At 43.5% G+C, this 23,144-nt stretch overlaps 1 protein-coding gene across 3 annotated transcripts in view; it reads left to right on the plus strand.

Moving 5' to 3' along the window:
- The window catches only part of ATP13A3 (ATPase 13A3), a 156,796-nt gene that overhangs the window by 103,041 nt on the left and 30,611 nt on the right, over positions 1-23,144 (plus strand). For all 3 annotated transcript variants that reach the window (XM_040349508.1, XM_040349511.1, XM_040349509.1), the window contains exons 17-19: positions 4,805-4,822; positions 18,650-18,803; positions 20,861-20,981. In XM_040349508.1, coding sequence (XP_040205442.1) covers positions 4,805-4,822; positions 18,650-18,803; positions 20,861-20,981 — 293 coding nt within the window. The remainder of the gene's footprint in view (positions 1-4,804; positions 4,823-18,649; positions 18,804-20,860; positions 20,982-23,144) is intronic.

A 23,144-nucleotide genomic window follows, 5' to 3' on the forward strand; every position in this document is an offset into this window, starting at 1 on the left:
ATTTTTCGGCATGAAAAAATATGTTTTTAAAAACGTCATTTAAAATCATTGTGCGTGGGCTTCACGTCGTTTTTCGGCTTTTCGGCTTCGACAAAAAAAAATTCGAACATGCTGCATTTTTTAATGTCGTTTTTTTAAAATGGTGTTTTTTGGGTTGTAAAAAATGATCGTGTGTGGGCTAAAACGACGTTTTAAACCCGCGCATGCCCAGAAGCGAGTTACGAGATGGGAGCGCTCGTTCAGGTAAAACTACCATTCATAATGGAGTAAGCACATTCATCACGCTGTAACAGACAAAGCGCGAATCGTCTTTTACTAACAAGGAATTGGCTAAAAGCAGCCCAAAGGCGAATAGAACTTCCCCTTCAGAGTGCCGTCGTACGTGTTGTACGTCATCGCGTTTTGTTCATCATTTTTTTTAAACGATGGTGTGTGGGCAACATCGTTTTTAATGATGAAGTTGGAAAAACTTTGTTTTTTGGACATGCTGAAAAATGTAGTGTTTTTTTTTTCATGCCAAAAAACGACCGTGTGTACGCGGCATTAGTTTAGGAGAGTTTCTGGCATCAGTGGACATCCAAGTCACCCATCTTCACATTCCCACTTCCTGTGCAGTAATGCTTTCTCTGTTTTTTTGCTTTTGGGAGACCAATAATTTACCAATAGTTTGTCACTATGCCATCTGGGCTGTCCTTTGCACCAAGAGATTCACAAGATTGCTTGCTCCTTTTCTGGTCCTACAATCTCAGGGCATACATGTCATGGGGTACCTAAACAATCTTCTACTGAAAAATTCCTGAACCATGATCCTGTCTCCCAACATCCATCCAGTTAAATTAAACTTTTGATTGCCAGATCAACTTCAAGAAGTCAGCTCTCCAGCATTCACATCATCTGGAGTATTTAAAGCTGATCTTGGACATGCCCCAGGCCAAAGTTTTCCTTTCTCGGAAAAGGCTTGCTTCACTGAGGTCCAGCTGTTGGATTCTCAGGTCAACCAGGCTTCCATTGATTTGCTTCTGCATGAGGGATTTGGGCTTCATGATGGCTTCCTTCAGGGCCTTTCCCTTTGCCCATTTCCACTTAAGACCTTTGCAGCTCAACATTCTCACAATGTGGGATAAGCAGATTCCTTTCTCTGGATTTCCCGCTACCGTTGTCCAGCCAGGTTAAAATTCCTCTGACACGGTGCGTTTCCAACTCAGCCCTAGAATTTGGAAAATAGTTCTTTCCTTCCCTGGAAGATAACGACATGTGCAAGCCTGATGGGCTGGGACAGGGTCTACAATTTCATGTCTGTTCAAGGAACCTGGTCCCCATAGCAGTAAATGCTCTCTATTAACATTCTAGAATGCAGAGAATCATATTGTGCTGTTCTACATGCTGGAAGTGAAACATTTGGCAAACAGCCTTCCTGAGTCGCCAACGGCTGGACTCCAGGAAGAGTGGTCCCATTATCCTGCGATTTTTCTGATGCTTTGTCAGAAATAGGGGGGACAGCATGTGGACATCATGGGCTCCAGGTTAAAAAAACAAAAACAAAAAAGGGACAGGTTTGTGGCCAGGTCAAGGGATCCTTTTGGCTTTCCTGGTGGATGATCTGGTGGTTCCTTGGCCCCTATTCCCAAAAGTGTATACATTGCTTCCAATTAATATTTTCTATTGATTTGCTTAACAAGATAAAGGAAGAAGGGATTCTGGTGATCCTCGTTGCTCCAAGTTAGCCCATGAGAACTTAGTACACGGAATCCTGATGGACAAGTCGCTTCTCAGTGGCTGAGTTTAATGGAATAGCTGTTGAAACCCATGCCCTAAAAGGTAGGGGCATTGCTGACACTCTCATTCACACTTTGCTCAATGCAAGAAAATCTATCATCACGCCTAGAGGGCCTCCTTTGGCTGGTGCAAGGGTGGCCACCTCAAACCCCACAAATCCTGATGTTCCTCCAGGCTGGTCTGGTCCAGCACCTAGCCCTTAGTACTCTATAGGGACAGGTTTCTGTCTTATCTATTCTATTCCATGAATTTTTGCTTTCTCACTCTCTTGTAAAGACCAGTGTGCAAGGAGTTGCTAATGTTAATCCCCCACTCTGACTGTCTCCTTGGAAACTGAATTTCGTACTTGGTTCTTCAAAAACCTTCCTTTGAATTGACTCAGGATAACCCATTGGGGGATCTCGCAGGTAAGCTGGCAATTACCTCTGTCGGGCTTGTCTCTGAGTTGAGGGCTTTTTCTTTTAAGGAGCCTTTTCTTGCCTTACATAGGGACAAGGTGGTGCCAAGACCCTCTTTCCCCACCAAGATTGTCCCCTCTTTCTTAATCTGAGGATATTGTCCTCCCTTCCCCTATGCCCTGTGAGAAAACACACCAAGGGTATGTCACTACACTGCCTGGTTGTGGTCAGACTGGTTAGGGTCTATCTAGCTGCAACATCTTCCTTCAGAAAATATTTTTTCCTTTTTTTTTTTCCTTCCCCGAAGGTCCCAATAACTGACATCCTGCTACCTTTTTCACCATTGCTAGTCGGCTCATGCTGTTCATTTGCAGGGCTATGGCCATATTCACATATCGCTTAGTGAGAACACGGGTTCCTGCTAGCGGTTTCAAAAAACATGATTCACAAGTAGAAACACGTGACTCGAATAGGCTGCCCTATGTACGTTACTTGTGTCAAAGACGCTCAGGGACCACATTTTTGCCCTGAACCAGGCACAATTTTACATATGCTTTTTACTCTGTGACAAAAGTGTGAAATAGCCCCACATTTAGGGACCAATTGAGGATTCCAAATTGCCTTAATGTGAACAGGGCCTTGCGCCCTCAAGGAACGGGTTCCTCCCCCCTCTATCAGGGCCCATTCTACAATGTCCGTAGTTTTTATGGACATGTTGGCATTAGGCATCTGTTTTGCAGGCTTGCAAGGTCACCACCTGGTAATTTTGTTCATATTTTCCAAAACTTAACAGGTGGATGTTCAGGTGTTTCAAGGTGTCATCCGAGTCTTGCCGGTCCAATGACCTTTGTGGACCTTTTTGTTGCTGTTTGCTATGTTGTTGCCCACACCTCAGTTTATTGCTTAGTGATGTCCTATGGTCTCTGAATTCCTCCTTTTCTGCACTGCACAATTAGGATAATGGGGAATTTTGACATACCAGTAAATTCCATATCTTGGAGTACAGTATAGGATACAGGTCCCTCTCTCCACTGTTTCTCCTTATTGCTTGATTCTAAACTGGAGTCCCATGAAGTATGTGTGGTTTTGCCAGTGTCCAAGTCACCTGATGGTAGTGGTATATAACCCAGGGTCTGTGACTCCGTCGTGTTGTGTCCTTTACCCCAAGATATGGAAAATCTGTGGTATTAAATGAAGTCTTCGAAAAGACTCATCATGCTTGGACAAATACCGTGCAGTAAAGTAAAGGAAGTACTTTTGTATGAAAGTCACCCCCCACAAACTTTTTAAGTATAGCAAAATATGGTGTTCTTTAATACCACTAAAAAAAGCTTCACCTGTCTCAAAATGAAATGTCTCCTAAATAAAGCCACAGACTGCAGTACAAATCTGACATACTGTACATATTTTAACCCTTCCTCTTCTAAAGTAAAAGAATACAAATTGGCTTGCGTTGGTTTTTGAGAGTGCCCAAACTATCATACAAGTTAGGAAATGAGTCTTGAGCGATTATTTTTTTACCCCTTGATATGCTGAGGCTGAATACCTTCATCTGCATTACTTGCCCTTTTACTTTCCCTTGACATACATTTATGGGGGAGATTTACTAAAACTTGGTGCACTCAGAATCTGGTCCATCTCTGCATGGTAACCAATCGGCTTCTAACTTCAGCTTGCTCAATTAAAGGGGTTGTAAAGGTACATGTTTTTTTCACCTTAATGCATTAAGGTGAAAAAACATCCGTCGATTGGCGCCCCCAGCCCCCCGTTTACTTGCACGATCCCTGGAAAGTCCTGTGTCGCGAACGTTGCCCGGGCTTCTCGGCTCTTCATTGGATAGATTGATAGCAGCGCAGCTATTGGCTCGCACGGCTGTCAATCAAATCCAGTGACAGTGTGTCAGGGGATGGGGCCGAGTCATACACTCGGCGGCTATGGCTGCCGACGGTATTACACAGGAGCATGCTTGCAAGGTAACCCCCTCGGGAGAGAGCTTCCCAGAGGGGGTTAGCCCTTGCGGGGAGGAGCCACGAGATCCGCCGTGGGACCCCAGAAGAGGATGATCGGGGCCACTCTGCAAAACTAACTGCACAGTGGAGGCAAGTATGACATATTTGTTATTTAAAAAAAAAAAATAATCAAACCTTTACAACCCCTTTAAGCTTTGGCAATAAAAAAACCTGGAAGCTGATAGGTTTCTGTGCAGAGCTGCACCACATTGTGTGTACCAGTTTTAGTAAATCAACCCCTATGAGTTTATTGATCATTGTGTAACATTTTACTGACTGCTTGGCCTGAGGAGGGTTGGATTGTACCACCCTGAATAAAATGTGGTGCAGCTTTAGGTGGAAGCAATCAAATATGCAACTGGGTGACATAACCCTTTCACATTGGTGGTAGTCTTTGCTGCTCTCAGTGGATCACTTTTCAGAGGGGACAGCCTCCTGAATACTTGTGTTTTTTTTTTTCTTGTCTGTTTGTATTTTAATTTCAAATGGGATTTTGTTTTAAAAAAAAAAAAAGGCATTAAACCCTGCATGGGCTTTTAGCTGGACATAACTATAAATATTGGTAAAACAAGATTGCAGTTTACATTTTTTTATATATATATATTTTTTTCTTTTCTACAGGAACTGTTTGAATTACAGGTAAGAAACACTGTCTGCGTCAGAACTGAATATAAATCAACTCATCGGTCAGCATAACTACTAATTAGTTTGTTACGTTTTCCTATCTCCACATTTTGTTCTGCACAACTTGCTCTTCTCTAAATTGCATTTTTAATCTTGTCCAATGAGGTACTATGGAATTAAGATACAGCCAGGTTATACTGCCACCTCAAACACAAAAAAAAGCCAGACCTTTAAACCTTAATTAGCATATGTATAAAAAACCTGGAGTTCACAGTGAAGCAAACTATCATACTTTTTACCGATTAACGTACTGGTTTTTGCAACCTTAAATAAAAACAAAAGGTATAGCAAATATACTGTATATATATTTCTTTATCGTACACCACAGGACACAGAGACTAAGTCTTTACATAATGGGTTATATGCTCACCAGAGGTGATTGTACACTGGCACAACTAATCAGGGTCAGTTCCCCTCCATATAGCCCTTCCCATCTGGGAAGTACCTCAGTTTTTCCGCCAGTGTCTAAGGTGTAGGACGCGTGGAGAACTGCTAAGTAAAGCTTTGCTAAAATGGACCCTTCAGGGCTAAGGAGCTATGACTTTTTTTGGATCCATCCAAGAGGCTATGAAGCTATGCCAAAAGTGGAATGGATCCGGGCCTCCTGCAAAGAGGCGTCGCCTGTAATGTCTCTCTTCGGAGGACTGGGCTCTGAGCTCCAGCACTTTTTGTATTAAGACTTAAAGTCCTGGTCAGAGTCTTACAAGGCCCAGGGGGAAGTCTCCTTTAAATAGGAAACTTGTATCCCTGAAGGTCTGGCACACAAAGCCCGCGAAGATTGGTACTGTCTGAAAAATATTTCAGCAGAAAAACCTGCAGCGGGGATTAAGGTAAGAGAAGGACCTTTTTCAAAATTTTGAGGGGTGTCTTCTCAAAATGGGCCACTAGAAGGGAGTAAAGAGCTGAGTTTGTCTCACCTCATTCAGACAGTGTCAGATCCTTGGACAAGCACACTTCCTCCGCTGCAAAGCTCTGCTAAAGACATGGCACCGCTGCTCTCCTCCTCAGATGCCGGTAAGAAGCCCCCGGGAGGCAGGGGGAGGCTGGCTTGGCTTCCAGGCAGTCGCCATTGCACCAGGATAGCAGGCGAGCGCACGTCGTTTTTTTAAGGAAGTGGAACTTTTGTTATCATAAAGATGGCGATAGGAACACCTTGGAAGCTTTCGATTCGCCACGACCTGCTGTCGCAAGGACCAGTGTTCCATCCTTCCTTACAAACGCTAAGTTTGATGGTGTGGCTGTTAAAACCCACATTCTGAAGAAGAGAGGGATCTCAGGTCCAGTGCTTTCTACACTTATTAATGCCAGAAAGCCAGCCTCCAGACTTATTTACTATAGAGTCTGGAAAGCATATGTTTCAGGGTGTGAAACCAACAAATGGAATCCTCAAAGATATGACATTAATAGGATTCTTGCCTTTTGCCAGCTAGGAGTGGATATGAAATTAGCCCTTAGTACCATTAAGGGTCAAATATCGGCTCTATCAGTCTTTTTTCAAAGGCCTCTGGCATCTCATTCCCTAGTGCAGGCTTTCATTCAGGGGGTACTGCGAATCAATCCGCCAGTTAAATCCCCCTTATGCCCATGGGATCTGCAACTTGGTCCTCAGTCCACACATTTTCTAAATTCTATCAAGTGGACGTGAGAGGACAGGAGGATGCTGCCTTCGGGCGAAGTGTGCTGCAGGCAGCGGTATAGAGCTTTTGGTCCCGGGCGGCCTGCTTGATATGTGTCTCCCCCCCTGTCCCATTATGTAAAGACTTAGTCTCTGTGTCCCGTGGTGTATGATAAAGAAAATAGGATTTTTAGACAGCTTACCTGTAAAATCCTTTTCTTGGAGTACACCACGGGTCACAGAGGTCCCCCCCCCTTCTTATGGGAAAACCTTATTGCTTTGCTACAAAACTGAGGTACTTCCCGGATGGGAGGGGCTATATGGAGGGGAACTGATTGGTTGTGTCAGTGTCCAATCACCTCTGGTGAGCATATTACCCATTATGTAAAGACTTAGTCTCTGTCCCGTGGTGTACTCCAAGAAAAGGATCCTATTTTTTCTGTTTTAAAATGTTGCACTTTGATATGTTCTACTGCCACCTACAGATGCAATGAAAAACGAACAAACAGGGAAAATGTAAGCCAGCCTACACTAAACCCCTCCTCTATCCAGCAGGCTTCACTTTCTTGCTAGTCTCTTTGGACAGATGTCCTTTCTTCAGTCAAATTTTGCAAGTTTTTTGGGGGGTTTTTCTTTTTTATCACCTTCAATCAAGATTCTTGGCACATTGCTGTTTATCCTCTCTTATCTGGATTAGCCTTTCCCCCGACTTTGCAATACTGTACCCTGACCACTGTACTGCTTTGCCCTTGGGTCTCAAACTCAGAGGTAAGCTAGCCCCTCTAAAAAGATTTCTAGTTGAAAGTGCGCTCCTGATGCAGAGATTGGGGGGAGGGGGGGAGCGGATTGTGCATTTCTCTGGGTCCTTGATACTCTGGCATTCAGTGTCAGAGAGCTTCCCTTTAAGCCCACAGGCTAATTCCTTTCCTTGATGCCTTCTTCAGGAGTTCATTATCTCCCTAGCGCTACTGCACATGACTTCCAGACCTATCAATCAGTTCCAGCTTTAGGTGTCTCCTACTAGGGTGCTGGATTCTCAGTGAGGTCCTGGCATACCTGATACTAATTTATGCATTTCCCCCTGTGTTCAGTATAGTGCCCTCTACTGGCATTCTCATTGTGGAATGCTCCAACAACTTCTTGTGAATAAGACCAGCTTTATGATTCCTTGTAGTCTGCACCACTCCTGTAAAGTTAGACCAGACTTTCCAGGTCCCATGTTGGCAGCTACGTGACACTTGTATTACCAGCCCTCCTTCAAAAGGCCCACACTTTGTGTCCCTTCAGCTCCCATTTCATCATGCAACGAGTTCATCCCTTCTATATGTAGGACGTTGGAAAAGCTTCCTTATGGCACTTTCACACTGAGGCGTTTGGGGGCGTCGGCGGTATAGCCCTGCTATTTTTAGCGGCACTTTACCGTTGTTTTTGCAGCACTTTTTAGCCGCTAACCCCTGCTAGCGGCCGAAAAAGGATTAAAAGCCCCGCTGCTACAGCGTTTCCATTGATTAAAAAAAAAAAAAAAAACACTTTCTTGGAGTCCATTTAGGCAAACTGTCACTGTCCTTCCCTGCGTTTTTGTTCATGCCCTTAGTACTGCTTTGGCACAAAATTAAGCCACTCTTGGTAGAGGAGAGGTTTGGGCTCATTCATTAGCCTGAATGGCGATCGTGTGTTTATGAAGCTGGAAGGTGCCCAAGAGTGATGGGTGTTTGCATGCAGCCACACATCGGTGATACGCTGCAGCTGTACATGGCATACCCACATCTGAGCGTTTGCATGCGTACAAGGATGGATGTTCGGTGATATGCATGCAGCCACAGCCTGTCATTGACTTGTAGAGGTTGCTGTGTGCAAACACCTGTCACCTTTGTGCACCTTACAGTCATATAGTAGTAAGATGCTGGCATTGTGTCCACTGTAGCATTTGCATTTTGCAGAGCAGGTTATGGACTGACCATTGAGGGATTACTTGGATGCAGCTGGCCAGCTTAAACTTGTACTACAATACAACTTTTTTATTTTTTTACTGCAACGTTTGCTAGAAAGGGGTATATAGCAGTTCGCCAAGGGTTCATCCATAATTTTCAGTCGTTTAAACATGGGCCTTATCACGCTATACTGAGGTCCTCTGTGCAGGTGTGAATGAGCCCTTATACTGGGGGCTGGCTTAAAGATTTACCAGTTTGCATGTGTCTAGTCCTGTGTGTTTCCCTGTATGCAGTCTTCCTGTGGGCAGCAGTATAATCGACCTGTATATGAATTCCTGTGTCCCTTAAAGGATTTCAAAATAGATTTTACATTGGGTACAAAAGTTCCATTATTCTTGACAAGTATGGTGCAGCATTGTGCGAATATGCACAGTGTGCGATAAGCAGAACTTTTTGGAAAATATGCAGTTTGCTCCATATGGAATAAAGAAAACTGTATAGGACTGACATAGTGTTTACTTAAATAACTGGAGTTACTTCCCCCTCAACTCCCAGGGGACTTTAGGCCTGCCCTGAAAGTATAAAATGAATAATACATGAATATATGTTTAGGTCATTACCCCACAGTCACTAAAAAGTTTGTTACCCAACATTTAATATTTCTAAAATGTTTCTGTTGTGTTCAAAAGTATCCGCTTCTCTTTGCATTGCTTCCTTTTTGTGAAATACCTGGTGATCCTGCCATTTCCCCATGTTTCCTATTAAATGGAAATATTTCACTGGGGGGATCAGAGTATTGCTTTGTCCTTTCCTCCTGCTGATATGTTCCCCTGCAGTCTCCACCCCCAACTCTCTAAGCCCATTATGCAGCTGAGAACAAAGGTCATGTGATCAAATGGCGATGGTAGAAAATGTTATTTTGATGATAGATATATATATATATATATATATATATATATATATATATATATATATATATATATATATATATATATATATATATATATATATATATATATATATATATATATATATATATATATATATATATATATATATATATATATATACACAGGGATTATCTCATGGAATGACACTGTTAAATGTTTTATGCAGAATCAAGTTACACAATTAAATATTATAAAAAACAACTTTAACAAAATGGGACAGGGCACTGGGGGCAGACCAGAGGGACAGGGCACTGGGGGCAGACCAGAGGGACAGGGCACTGGGGGCAGACCAGAGGGACAGGGCACTGGGGGCAGACCAGAGGGACAGGGCACTGGGGGCAGACCAGAGGGACAGGGCACTAGAACTGGATCTCTTCCCCATTCTCTTGCGGTCTCCTCTGCAACTCCCATCCATCCATCCTCGCTCTCCCTCTCCTATTCATCACATCATCAGGAGCCTGTGTGTGCGGCTCCACACTTGCATGTCCCCACTTTCCCCTTTTATTCAGGCTGGCAGAGAGGAGAGGAGCTGCAGCACAGCGGGGGGGGGAGTACAATTCAGTGCTGTGATCCACACAACTACACAGCCATTGATACCATAGCACTGATACCATAGCACAGCGCACACTGACAGCACACATTGAGACCAGTCTGTTCACAGTGCTCAGGCTAAACTGCTGGACACTTACATAGAGTACAAGGAGAAGAAAACTGCACAAACTAGAAGGCTGACGCTCTCATGTCAGGGCAACTTTCAGTGAGCGCTGCACTGCCTACCTGGGACACCCGGAGTGGTAATTTTCGCAATCCTCCACCCGACTCATTACTTCCTGCTCCCTGCTCTCTGATCTCCAGCTACATTGGTCGGGGGAGGGGGGCAGGCTCAGAGAGGTCATACTGTTAGGTCCCATGGCTTAATGAGAATTGTAAGGAGAGCACCTGTGTACTGCTCTGCCTGTGCGCGGCTCACCAGACTACTTTTCCCGAGCATGCACCTTTCCTCTTCGGCCGCCAATCTCATCGGGACTCTAAGTGTAGGCACAGATTGCAGGGAGATTGGTCATGCAGCCCTGGCATCACTCGCCCCCAGCTTAAATCCACTCGCCAAATGCTAGCAGGCGAGTGGAAATTTTGAGGGCTGAGATATATATATATATATATATATATATATAAATATAAATATAATATATATATATATATATATATATATATATATATATATATATATATATGTGTATGTATATATATATATTAGTACAGACCAAAAGTTTGGACACACCTTCTCATTCAACATTCAAAGCGTTTTCATGACTATGAAAATTGTAGATTCACACTGAAGGCATCAAAACTATGAATTAACACATGTGGAATTATACATAACAAAAAAGTGTGAAATATATTTCATATTCTAGGTTCTTCAAAGTAGCCACCTTTTGCTTTGATTACTGCTTTGCACACTCTTGGCATTCTCTTAAAGGGGTTCAAGAGGTAGTCACCTGGCACAGCACCCCATCACTCTCCTTCTTGGTCAAATAGCCCTTACACAGCCTGGAGGTGTGTTTGGGGTCATTGTCCTGTTGAAAAATAAATGATGGTCCAACTAAACGCAAACCGGATGGAATAGCATGCCGCTGCAAGATGCTGTGGTAGCCATGCTGGTTCAGTATGCCTTACATTTTGAATAAATCCCCAACAGTGTCACCAGCAAAGCACCCCCACACCATCACACCTCCTCATCTATGCTTCACGGTGGGAACCAGGCATGTAGAGTCCATCCGTTCACCTTTTCTGCGTCGCACAAAGACACAGGGGTTGGAACCAAAGATCTCAAGTTTGGACTCATCAGACCAAAGCACAGATTTCCACTGGTCTAATGTCCATTCCTTGTGTTCTTTAGCCCAAACAAGTCTCTTCTGCTTGTTGCCTTTCTTTAGCAGTGGTTTCCTAGCAGATATTCTACCATGAAGGCCTGATCAGGGCCGGCCTTTGCGGTGTGCGGACAGTGCGATCGCACAAGGCGCCATAACAACATGGGCGCCTGGCGACCGCACACATTTTTAATTCGCCTGTATATTAAGTAGTGGGCGGGGGGGCGTGCCGCACACTGGGGGTGTCAGGCCGGCGCCCCCCCCCCGCGACTGAAGAGGACCGTGGCATGGCATGGTGCCGGGTGCCTGGCTTTGCGGTGCCGTGCAAGCCGCATCCCAGCGAGCCGTCGGCACACCCGGGACCTGTCCGCAGTGATCCCCCTTCTCCTTAGGCAGCTCCGCGGGTCTGAGTCTCGGCTGCCTGTGACTGTCTCAGTCACGCAGCCGAGCGGTGAAGCAGCCTCCCCCTTGCCTGTACTGTGCTGTGTGTGCAGCACGCGGCAAGCAGGTTATCTGAGCCTGCTTGCTTTACAGGTCTGAAGGGGGGGGGGGGGGTCGTCTGTATTTTAAGGGGGGGGGGGGTTCTTTATTGTATTGTAAGGGGGGGGGTGTTTTCTGTATTGTGTGTGTGTGTGTGTGTGTGGGGGGGTTCTTTATTGTTGGGGGGGTCTGCACTTTAGGGGTTGATCTGTATTGTAGGGGGGGGGGGGTGTTTTCTGTATTGTGGGGGGGTTTCTTTATTGTAGGGGTGGTCTATTGTAGGGGAGTGTTCTGTATTGTGGGGGGGGGGTTCTTTATTGTAGGGGGGTCTGCACTGTAGGGGTGGTCTATTGTAGGGGGGTTCTGTATTGTAAGGAGAGATCTGTATTTTAGGGGGAGGGGTATGCACTGTGCGGGGGTCTGCGTAACATGCAGGGGGTCCAGAACTGTTAGGGGGGGTGTCTGTGTTACATACAGGTGTCTGGGGCTGTGTAATGTAAAGGGGTGCAGGGTGCTGTGTAATGTAAAGGGGTCCAGTGATGCAGGGTGCTGTGTAATGTAAAGGGGTCCAGAGGTGCAGGGTGCTGTGTAATGTAAAGGGGTCCAGAGGTGCAGGGTTCTGTGTAATGTAAGGGGCCCAGAGGTGCAGGGTGCTGTGTAATGTAAGGGGCCCAGTGGTGCAAGGTGCTGTGTAGTGTAAAGGGGTCCAGAGGTGCAGGGTGCTGTGTAATGTAAAGGGGTCCAGAGATGCAGGGTGCTGTGTAATGTAAAGGGGTCCAGAGCTGTGGGGTGCTGTGTAATGTAAGGGGCCCAGTGGTGCAAGGTGCTGTGTAATGTAAAGGGGTCCATCCAGAGGTGCTATGTAATGTAAAGGGGTCCAGAAGTGCAGGGGGCTTTGTAATGTAATGGGGCCCAGAGGTGCTGTGTAAGATGAAAGGGGTCCAGAGGTGCAGGGGGTGGTGTAATGTAATGGGGTCCAGAGGTGCAGGGTGCTGTATAATGTAAAGGGGCCCAGAGGTGCAAGGTGCTGTGTAGTGTAAAGGGGTCCAGAGATGCAGGGTGCTGTGTAATATAAAGGGGTCAATTGGTGCAAGGTGCTGTGTAATGTAATGGGGTCCAGAGGTACAAGGTGATGTGTAATGTAATGGGGTCCAGAGGTGCAGGGTGCTGTGTAATGTAAAGGGGCCCAGAGGTTCAGGGTGCTGTGTAATGTAAAGGGGCCCAGAGGTGCAGGGTGCTGTGTAATGTAAAGGGGCCCAGAGGTGCAGGGTGCTGTGTAATGTAAAGGGGCCCAGAGGTGCAGGGTGCTGTGTAATGTAAAGGGGTGCAGGGTGCTGTGTAATGTAAAGGGGCCCAGAGGTGCAGGGTGCTGTATAATGTAAAGGGGCCCAGAGGTGCAAGGTGCTGTGTAGTGTAAAGGGGTCCAGAGATGCAGGGTGCTGTGTAATATAAAGGGGTCAATTGGTGCAAGGTGCTGTGTAATGTAATGGGGTCCAGAGGTACAAGGTGATGTGTAATGTAATGGGGTCCAGAGGTGCAGGGTGCTGTGTAATGTAAAGGGGCCCAGAGGTTCAGGGTGCTGTGTAATGTAAAGGGGCCCAGAGGTGCAGGGTGCTGTGTAATGTAAAGGGGCCCAGAGGTGCAGGGTGCTGTGTAATCTAAAGGGGCCCTAAGGTGCTGTGTGATTTAAATGGGTCCAGAGGTGCAGGGTGCTGTGTAATGTAAAGGGGCCCAGAGGTACAGGGTGCTGTGTAATGTAAAGGGGCTCAGAGGTGCAGGGTGCTGTGTAATGTAAAGGGGCCCAGAGGTGCAGGGTGCTGTGTAATATAAAGGGGGCCAGAGGTGCAGGGTGCTGTGTAATGTAAAGGGGTCCAGAGGTGCAGGGTGCTGTTTAATGTAAAGGGCCCAGAGGTGCTGTGTAATGTAAAAGGGTCCAGAGGTGCAGGGGGCTGTGTAATGTAAAGGGGCCCAGAGGTGCTGTGTAATGTAAAGGGGTCCAGAGGTGCAGGGTGCTGTGTAATGTTAAGGGGCCCAGAGGTGCAGGGTGCTGTGTAATGTAAAGGGGCCCAGAGGTGCTGTGTAATGTAAAGGGGTCCAGAGGTGCAGGGTGTTGTGTAATGTAAAGGGGCCCAGAGGTGCAGGGTGCTGTGTAATGTAAAGGGGCCAAGAGGTGCAGGGTGCTGTGTAATGTAAAGGGGCCCAGAGGTGCAGGGTGCTGTGTAATGTAAAGGGGCCCATAGGTGCAGGGTGCTGTGTAATGTAAAGGGGCCCAGAGGTGCAGGGTGCTGTGTAATGTAAAGGGGCCCAGAGGTGCAGGGTGCTGTGTAATGTAAAGGGGCCCAGAGGTGCAGGGTGCTGTGTAATGTAAAGGGGCCCAGAGGTGCAGGGGGCTGTGTAATGTAGAGAGGTCCATTGGTGCAGTTGTGGAGAGGGGGTACACAGTAGTGACAGAGATATAGAAGGATGCAGGGGGCACAGTGGGGTGTTTTTACATTTTACGGGGGGGGGGCAGATATAGGATCCGCCCCGGGTGCCAAATGCTCTAGGTACACCTGGCAGGCCACAGGTGTATTCTGCCGGAAAGATGGCATGGCGGCTGTCCTTGCCTTGCTATGAGTAGCTCATATGCCATGCGCACTGAGAAGACAAAAGAGGGCAAAAATCCACAGAAGCAGGCAGCAGATGTAAAAACTTTTTTCTGTAAGTAAATTTTTTATAAGTGCAATGTACTGCTTAATGTCTGTTTTGTATTTTCTTTTTTAAATAGGGTGTTTCTTAAAGGAACTGTAAATGCAAATGTTAAAAAATACTTTATTGTAATTATGTTTGATATTTGATAGTAAATTTACAGGTAGTGGTATTATACCATGTGATTTACTTTATATGTGGCGTTATTATAGCGTGTGATATACAGTATATGTGGCGTTATTATACCGTGTGATTTACTTTATATGTGGTGTTATTATACTGTGTGATATACAGTATATGTGGCGTTATTATAGAGTGTGATTTGCAGTATAGGTGGCGTTATTATAGCGTGTGAATAAAAGTTGTATTTTTATCATAGCTTGTAATCTTTTTGTTGGGAACTTAACAGAATGGAAGGCTTTAAATGGAGCTGGTATTGGAGAAATGGGTGTGGTTACCGAGGGGTGCGGTTACCAAGGGGCGTGGTTACCAAGGGGCGTGGTCACTAGGGGGCGCTTTAAAGCTTTCTCGCACAGGGCGCCTAAAGGCCTAAGGCCGGCCCTGGGCCTGATTCACACAGTCTCCTCTTAATAGTTCTAGAGATGTGTCTGCTGCAAAAGGTGGCTACTTTGAAGAACCTAGAATATGAAATATATTTTCAGTTGTTTCACACTTTTTTGTTATGTATAATTCCACATGTGTTAATTCATAGTGTTGATGCCTTCAGTGTGAATCTACAATTTTCATAGTCATGAAAATAAAGAAAACTCTTTGATTGAGAAGGTGTGTCCAAACTTTTGGTCTGTACTGTGTATGTACATATATATATATATATATATATATATATATGTGTGTGTGTGTGTGTGTATGTGTGTGTATATATATATATATATTAGTGCTGTCAAGCGATTAAAATTTCTAATCGCGATTAATCGCATTAATGTCATAGTTAACTCACGATTAATCGCATTTAATCAAATTGAAAAGTGAATCGGTCCACCGCATCCGGTAAGCCTCCCTTTCTGGTGGCGGGCGTTTACACCAATATTCTAGTTCACTTAGGATCACCGTGGGTGTCTTGTCACTGTCATTTGATTGACCATCTCAACTTCCGGCTTTATGTTCACTTCTATAGACTTATATTTTTCTATTCATTGAGACTTAGACACACACGTCTATAGTGTCCTCATCACATCATTTAATCCTAAGATTATTGTATTAATCCATGGACTTACACATTTTTATTTATGTGGGTTCCAGATAGACATCATTGTCTATTCACCATTTATTTTTCAGCGCTGCATTTTTTTGAGTTTCATCCTACCGACACTGCCTGTGATTTTTTTTTTTGTCAGCACTCGGCACGTACCTCTTAAATCTTCTTCACCCGATGGCGTTCCCGCGGGAGTGGGCGTTCCCAAGCACTGCCTGTGATTGACAGGCTTCCGAACGGCGCATACTGCGCGTCACAGGTTGCCGGAAAAACCCGAACGTCGGTGCGGCTCTATACGGCGCATGCGCACCGACGTTCGGGTTTTTCCGGCAACCTGTGACGCGCAGTATGCGCCGTTCGGAAGCCTGTCAATCACAGGCAGTGCTTGGGAACGCCCACTCCCGCGGGAACGCCATCGGGTGAAGAAGATTAAGAGGTACGTGCCGAGTGCTGACAAAAAAAAAATAACAGGCAGTGTCGGTAGGATGGCGCGACTTTGTCCAATATAAAATATAACGATTTAATTTTCAAACGTCTTAATCGCGCGATAAAGTTATTGACGGCGTTAAAACGGGTCTGCGTTAACGCCGTCAATAACGCGTTTACTTGACAGCACTAATATATATATATATATATATATATATATATATATATATATATATATATATGCCGAAATGGAATCAGTGTTTGCCCACATATAAAGCAGCTTCCAATAGTGGCACTCATGTAGGCTTGATCTCGTATGGCACTCGGAGCCCCGGCCGGCGCGTTGCTGGAGCCGTGGAGCAGGTAAGTGTTTGTTTATTAAAAGCCAGCAGCTACACTTTTTGTAGCTGCTGACTTTTAATAAACTTAAAAAAGACTGGAACTCCGCTTTAAGAGTGGTGTGCAATTTATGTGTGAGCCAGCAGATGGCAGCAGTTTTTTTTGCCTATGCTCTTCTTTCTGATCAATGAGAACCAAATTTATGTTTGTAATTCGAATAAAAAAAAAAACACCAAACCTGTTCCCTGCAGACTTAAGACAGGTGTAAGTAAGTTATAATATTTGTTATCCTCTACATAATTCTTCAGAACATTTTATACACATTTGTTAAAGTAGAAGTTCATGATATCTTGCATCTGCTTTCAAAAATGGGTCCTCAAATTCAAGAGCGCACTAAAAAAAAAACCTAGCATAGTTTTCTGCTTTTATAGTAAAGCTGCTGAAGCAGTATGCAAAATGTTTCCAAATTGTTTTTGAGCCATAGCAAAGCTGCTGATCAGATTTTATATGCGATACCTTCTAGTTATGTGTTCATGTGTCTGACAAGCAGCAACTGCTGTGTCAGTAAGACCGTCCAAAATGCTGGGGTGCAGCTTAATCTGCCATGAACAACAGTTTTTTTGCAAAAGTCTGACTGCTGTCTAAACCCGCACTCTGATTGTTATGCACCTCTCTCAAAGATATGTTCAGTTACCACCAACACTGTAATGAACATTGTCCTGGTTAGACATATGATTTATTTAATTCTTTTATTCTCATATGTTTCCCTAAGACTTCTAAGCTGTACTAAGCAACACTGTGACTGCTTATTGCACAAACCACAGACCTTGAGTGGGATACTGATGACCTAATGGTAAAAACATTAATCTTCAGATAAGGGCACATAATTGAGAATTAAAATATTCCTTTAGTAGCCATATGGTATCATTCTCCGACGCCACAATTTAATGTCTCGCTGGCGTGAACTAATAAACCTTTTATTGTAGAATCCATTATGAGTAATTGAAAATGTTTTTAATGTATGCTTCTTGAGTGGTACAGAATTAAATAGTTGTTTTAACTTTGTATGGTCACATTTTTCTCCTGACGTTACCTAGAGAAGTGATGTTACTTTGTGATGATACTGTGTAATTCTCCTAATAAAAATGAACATCCTGGATTGGGCTAATGATAGAATCTGGATATTTCCTTTTAACATATTGTAATTGAGTAGGCTTACTGAAAAGATTTGTAGTTTTCCTTGACTCTTCTCTCTGTGACAGTGGGCGGGGGATCTTCTCCCAGCACCCGCTGTCACATTTTGATAATGGGACTTCACCTACACACCTGTGTCATTTATTCACAGCGATCTGTGAACTACAAGTACTGTCAGCCATTGCAGTTCTCAATGAACTGTGAGGGCGCTTATGCGCGCTATTGTTCATTCACAAACCCTACAGCTTGTAATAAGAGTTAGGTGCTGAAAGCTGCAGGGCTTGTCTGCAGGAGCCTGACATTGCTCCACTGATCATGAGCGCAATGCTTCCCAGGCTCCAGTGGAAAAAAATTATAAATGCGCTTTATTTTTTCCTGCTAAAATATATGCTTTTATTCTTTTTTTTTTTTTTTCCCCCCCAAAAGTAAACTTGGTCATTAAAGGTGAAGTTTAAGCATAATATAAGGCAATTTAATGCTCTCCTGTAAGCTAGAGTGCTAGAATGAGTACCGGAATCTCCCTTGATATCAGCCTTCCAACATTCCTTGTACAGCACTATTAAGATGTGAAGAGGGATTGACTGCACTATGAGCCAATCCATCTCAACTGCATGAATTGAAGAATTCAAAATGAGAACATTCTTATCCAACATCAGCACCCGACATCTACTACTACAAAAAAAAAAACACTTCCAATCTAATCTTGTGGAAAACCTTCCTAATAGCGTAGAAACTGTTATAGCTGCAAAAACGAGAGGGGGCACTCATTATTGTCCCCTGTTTTGGAAATCAGCTCATATCGGCGACAGTGGTCACAATGGTTTTTCCCATATAGCGTTTGCTCCTTGGTCTTCATGGTAAATGGTTTGTAAAGTTGTCATCTCTATCAAACACTTGGGCTTTCCAGAAAACTGAATATTTACTGTGAGATTGTGACATTTTAAATGCTCAAAATGTGGGCGGGGATTTCTATGATAAACATAAAGCGTTTCTCTACGTCATGTTCTGCAATGCTTATGCCCACTTTTTCTATTAAACCATGTATTTTTTCTTTTTGTTTACTAACACCCCCCACCAGACATCATATGAGATTGGAATTGTACGACAGTTTCCTTTCTCTTCAGCTTTGCAGCGTATGGCAGTAGTTGCCAAAGTGCTTGGAGAAAAACGGATGGATGCTTATGTGAAAGGAGCTCCAGAAGTGGTAGCCAGCCTTTGTAAGCCAGAGACAGGTAAACTACCGTTAAATATTATTTAATTCTTCTCTGGAATGTATCTACCAAGTTACATCATCTGGTTGGGAAAAAAAAAAAAAAAAAACACTAGTTCATCCAGTTCAACCAATAGAAGGGGACATTTTTTTTTTTCTCATACAATCCTATACTCAGTTGATCTGGAGGAAGGCAAAAACCCCAGCAAGGCATGATCCAATTTGCTCCAGGGGGGGGGGGGGAGAATTCCTTCATGATCCCCCATGAGGCAATATGATATTCCCTGGATCAACTTTACCTATAAATATCAGTATCCAGGATTATGTGTATCTAGGAAAGAATCCAGGCCTTTTTTTTTTTTTTTAAAACAATCTACTGAGCTAACCAGAACCAGCTCCTGAGGGAGTCTATTGTACATGTTCACAGCTCTTACTGTGAAAGAAGCTTTTCCATATTTGGAGATTAAATCTCTCTTCCTCCAGACATAAAGAGTGCCATCTTTTTTCTTAGTGATGACCTTAACCACTAGCCGACCGCAATACATATATATGTGTTGCAGTTTGCAAGTTGTTTACTGGGGTTATGGCTGAAGCTATCGGCCATAACTCCTGGTATCTTTTCTTCAGCCGGTGGCTGGCTTACTCATAAAAGATCTCCGAGCCGCTGAAACGATTTCAGAAGCGATGGGAGAGGACCGCTTCCACCGACCCAAGAAATAATCTGATGGTTTGTAACTAACTCTAGATGGGTAACCTGTGAAAATGTTTAAGTATTGTAGTTTGTCACCATTCCACAAGTGTGCGCAATTTTAAAGTATGACTTGTTGGGTATCTCTTTAGTCAGCGTAGCATCATCTTTATATTTTACAAAAAACCTGTGTGTGTGTGTGTATGTATGTATGTATATGTGTATATATATATATATATATATATATATATATATATATATATATATATATATATATATATATATAATGTGTGTTTTTTTTTTATTAAAGTGTATTTTCTTTCCCATAAGTTTTTTTTTCCCCAAAAAATTGTGAAAAACCGCAGCGCAAATACAGTGCAACATAAAAAATTGCAATGATTGCCATTTTATTCCTTAGGGCAGGCATGTCCAAAGTACGGCCCGCGGGCCAATTGCGGCCCCCGTTCCAGTTTAATGTGGCCCCCCCTGGTAATTTGAATATATATCTTTTGTGGCTCCCGGGCCACGTAAAATGTATTCTGTATTTATCTGCGCTGCCTCAGAGGGGACAGGGAGGGGGGGGGGGGCGAGTGCCTTCAGATTACATACTGGAGAGTCTCCTGTTTATGTGGCGGCATCTGTAATAGAAAGTCCTGTCTCCTGGGCTGCCATTGGACAACTCTTCTGTCTATCATAGGAGGCGGGACATTGTATTAAAAAGGCTGCTGTGTAAACAGGAGATTCTCCTCTCCTGTATGTAATCTGTTGGTGCTTTTGTTGGACAGTGTATATTAGTGCTAGGCTGAACACACTTAGACCAACTTTTAATGGTTCAAAGAATGTCCGGCAAAATGGTCGGCCCTCACACATGTTCACTTCATCAAATCAGGCCCTCTTTAAAAAAAAAGTTTGGACACCCCTGCCCTAGGGTGTCTGCTAACAAAATATATGATGTTTGGGGGTTAGAAGTTATTTTCTGGCAACAAATTACTGATTTAAACTTGTAAACAAAAAGTGCTAGAAAAGGCTTGGTGTTCATCCGATTAAAGTGAATAACTACATTAAGTTCACTATATGGACCACTTATGTATTTATACATGTTGATCATATCCTCCCATTATTGTCCTCTTCTCAATGGAGAATAAATTGGGTTCCTCCAATCTTTCCTCATAGCTAAACTCCTCCGTGCCTCTTTTAGTTTGGTTGTCCTTCCCTGCACTTTCTCCAGTTCCCCAATGTCCTTTTTGTGAACTGGTGCCCAAAATTGAACTGCTTATTCTAGGTGAGGTCTTAGTAATGATTTGTATATTACAAAAGATACATATTGAACACCATTTTTTGCTCATTTATCCTAGTTTAAAAATAACTATTTGTTAATTTTATTTTTGTAGTTCCGTCAGATTTTTCATCTGTTTTAGAGGACTACACAAAGGAGGGGTACCGTGTTATTGCACTTGCACACAGAAAACTGGAGTCAAAAATTGCATGGCACAAAGTCCAAAATATTAGTAGGTATGTAATTAATTTTTGTCTAATCATTTTATTGCATTGTGTGAAAACAGTGGTGTCGCAAATGGAGTTAATAATTTTAACCCCAACTCCAGGCAAGTATAAAATGCAACCTCCTAATCTGTTTTTATATAAATATAATGTGTGTGTTTTTGCAGTATAAGGGGGATGAACAGCAGTGTGAGCCAATTATGGCTATATCGCATTGCACAATGCCATTAGAGTATCTCTAGGAGCTGGTTTACAGGAAAGAAGAGCACATAAATTATCCCCTTTTCTATCCAATCAGTATGTGGGGAGGTCAACAAACTAAATGTATTTACAAGGTATGTTCAATTGAGAAAGGTGACATTGTTGTCCATCTTGAAATCTACAGTAGTGAGGCAAGAATACTCTCATTACAAGTCTGGGTATTAAATGTGCATTCGACTCGCAGGAAGTGCAGTGACATATCAGTTTCTTATACACACACATATTTTTTTTTTTTTTTTTTGTGCTCTCACCCCTTCCCTTCTCCTGGAAATGGGACTGGGGTAAAGGCACGCATCCTTTCAGGCTGCATACGTTTTATTGTCTTTTACTTATTGATGGTTTTCGCTGACTCTTCTCATAATACCCATTTTCCTATTGTTAAGCGGTCTTCGCAGAGTAAATCGGTGTGCCCATTTACAATGTATGACATTGTATGTGGGTTTTTTCTTTTTCCTGATTATGTGGTCTATTTACTAATGTTTACGGCATGCGATGGCACGTGACTCATTTGCATAAATTATTGCATGCGTTAAAAAATCAAATTCTCAAAAAAAAAAAAAGATTATGCGGCATTTACCGCAAAATGAAAAATGTGCCGGTAAATATTGGCAAAAAAAAAATGCGTAAGCTGTTAAGTCCAATTCACACATGAAACGGAGAGTAAAAAAAAAAAAAACGATATTTATTACTAGAGTTTTGCTGGCGGTATCGCATGCAGTGTTTGTCAGAAACGGCGTGCCCCCCCCCCCCCCCCAGCTAAATGTAAAGAAAACATGCTGGCAATTAAAAATTATGAAAAAAGTTATCTTATTCGTACTGTACATAGCACACGGGTTAACTTTTTATGCATTGGTTATATACTTTGGGAACTTCTCCACAGTACAACCCTGCTAACTTAGTGAGGCTCAAGTTGTGGTGGACTACTACTTCTGTTAGAGAATATTTTTCTACCAAGATCAGACTGTTTATCGCCTAATGGCTCTCTAGCAGTTTCCAGATTGGCTACCCTTAATTTGCATATTGGGAACCCTACGTTGACCCTACAAACAGCCCCATCGTTGTCTTAACTTGGTCCTATAGGTAACGTTGTAGCATTTACTTTAAAATTTATGGGCTTTTCTTCCACCTAACTACCAGAAGTTCCTCTCTGGCTGGTGACATAGTGCTCTCAAGTCTCCTGACTGTAAACTTCTGACCACCATGTCTGCCAATGGTGCGCAAGCTGATCTTTTGCCATTTTACCAGTTGCCTGATACCTCAGATACACAGCCACAGGAATTTGGTTGGTTCTTGGGTTATTGTTATTGTTTGTATATGCAGGAAGAGGGAGGGGAATGAGGGTATTTGGAAACCCTACAGCTGCCAGTCACTGCACTACAACACCCAGCAGACCTGCCCTCCCCCTCCAAGAAGTTCTGTAGCAGCTGAGACACTTGGGGAAGTCATCAGAGGTGGGGGGGGGCAAAGCCTGGCTCAGTGCAGGACATACTACTCACCAGGCAGATCAGTCACCTGGCAAGCTGACTCTCCTTCATCGTGCCTTCCCCCATTTGAGTACAAAGGAACCTACAAAACCCTGCAAGGCATTCCCTATTCATGAACAGATACAATGATCTCTCAAAAGGGAGATATTCTAATACCCTGTACACACGATCAGAGTTTCCGTTGGAATAAACTTTGACGGAATTCCATTCAAGCTGTCTTGCATACACATGGACACACCAAATTCCGACCGTCAAAAACGAGCCTAGAAAAATTAAGTTCAATGCTTCCGAACATGCGTTGAATTGTTTCCGAGCATGTGTGGGTTTTTTCTCCGACGAACGCAATTTCCGATATAATTTTTTTTCCATTGTAAAAAAAAAAAAGAGAACATGTTCTCTTTCCAACGCTGTCGGAATTTCCGATGGAAAA

This window comes from Rana temporaria, chromosome 4 (genome assembly GCF_905171775.1).
Source record: "Rana temporaria chromosome 4, aRanTem1.1, whole genome shotgun sequence".
NCBI lineage: Eukaryota > Metazoa > Chordata > Amphibia > Anura > Ranidae > Rana > Rana temporaria.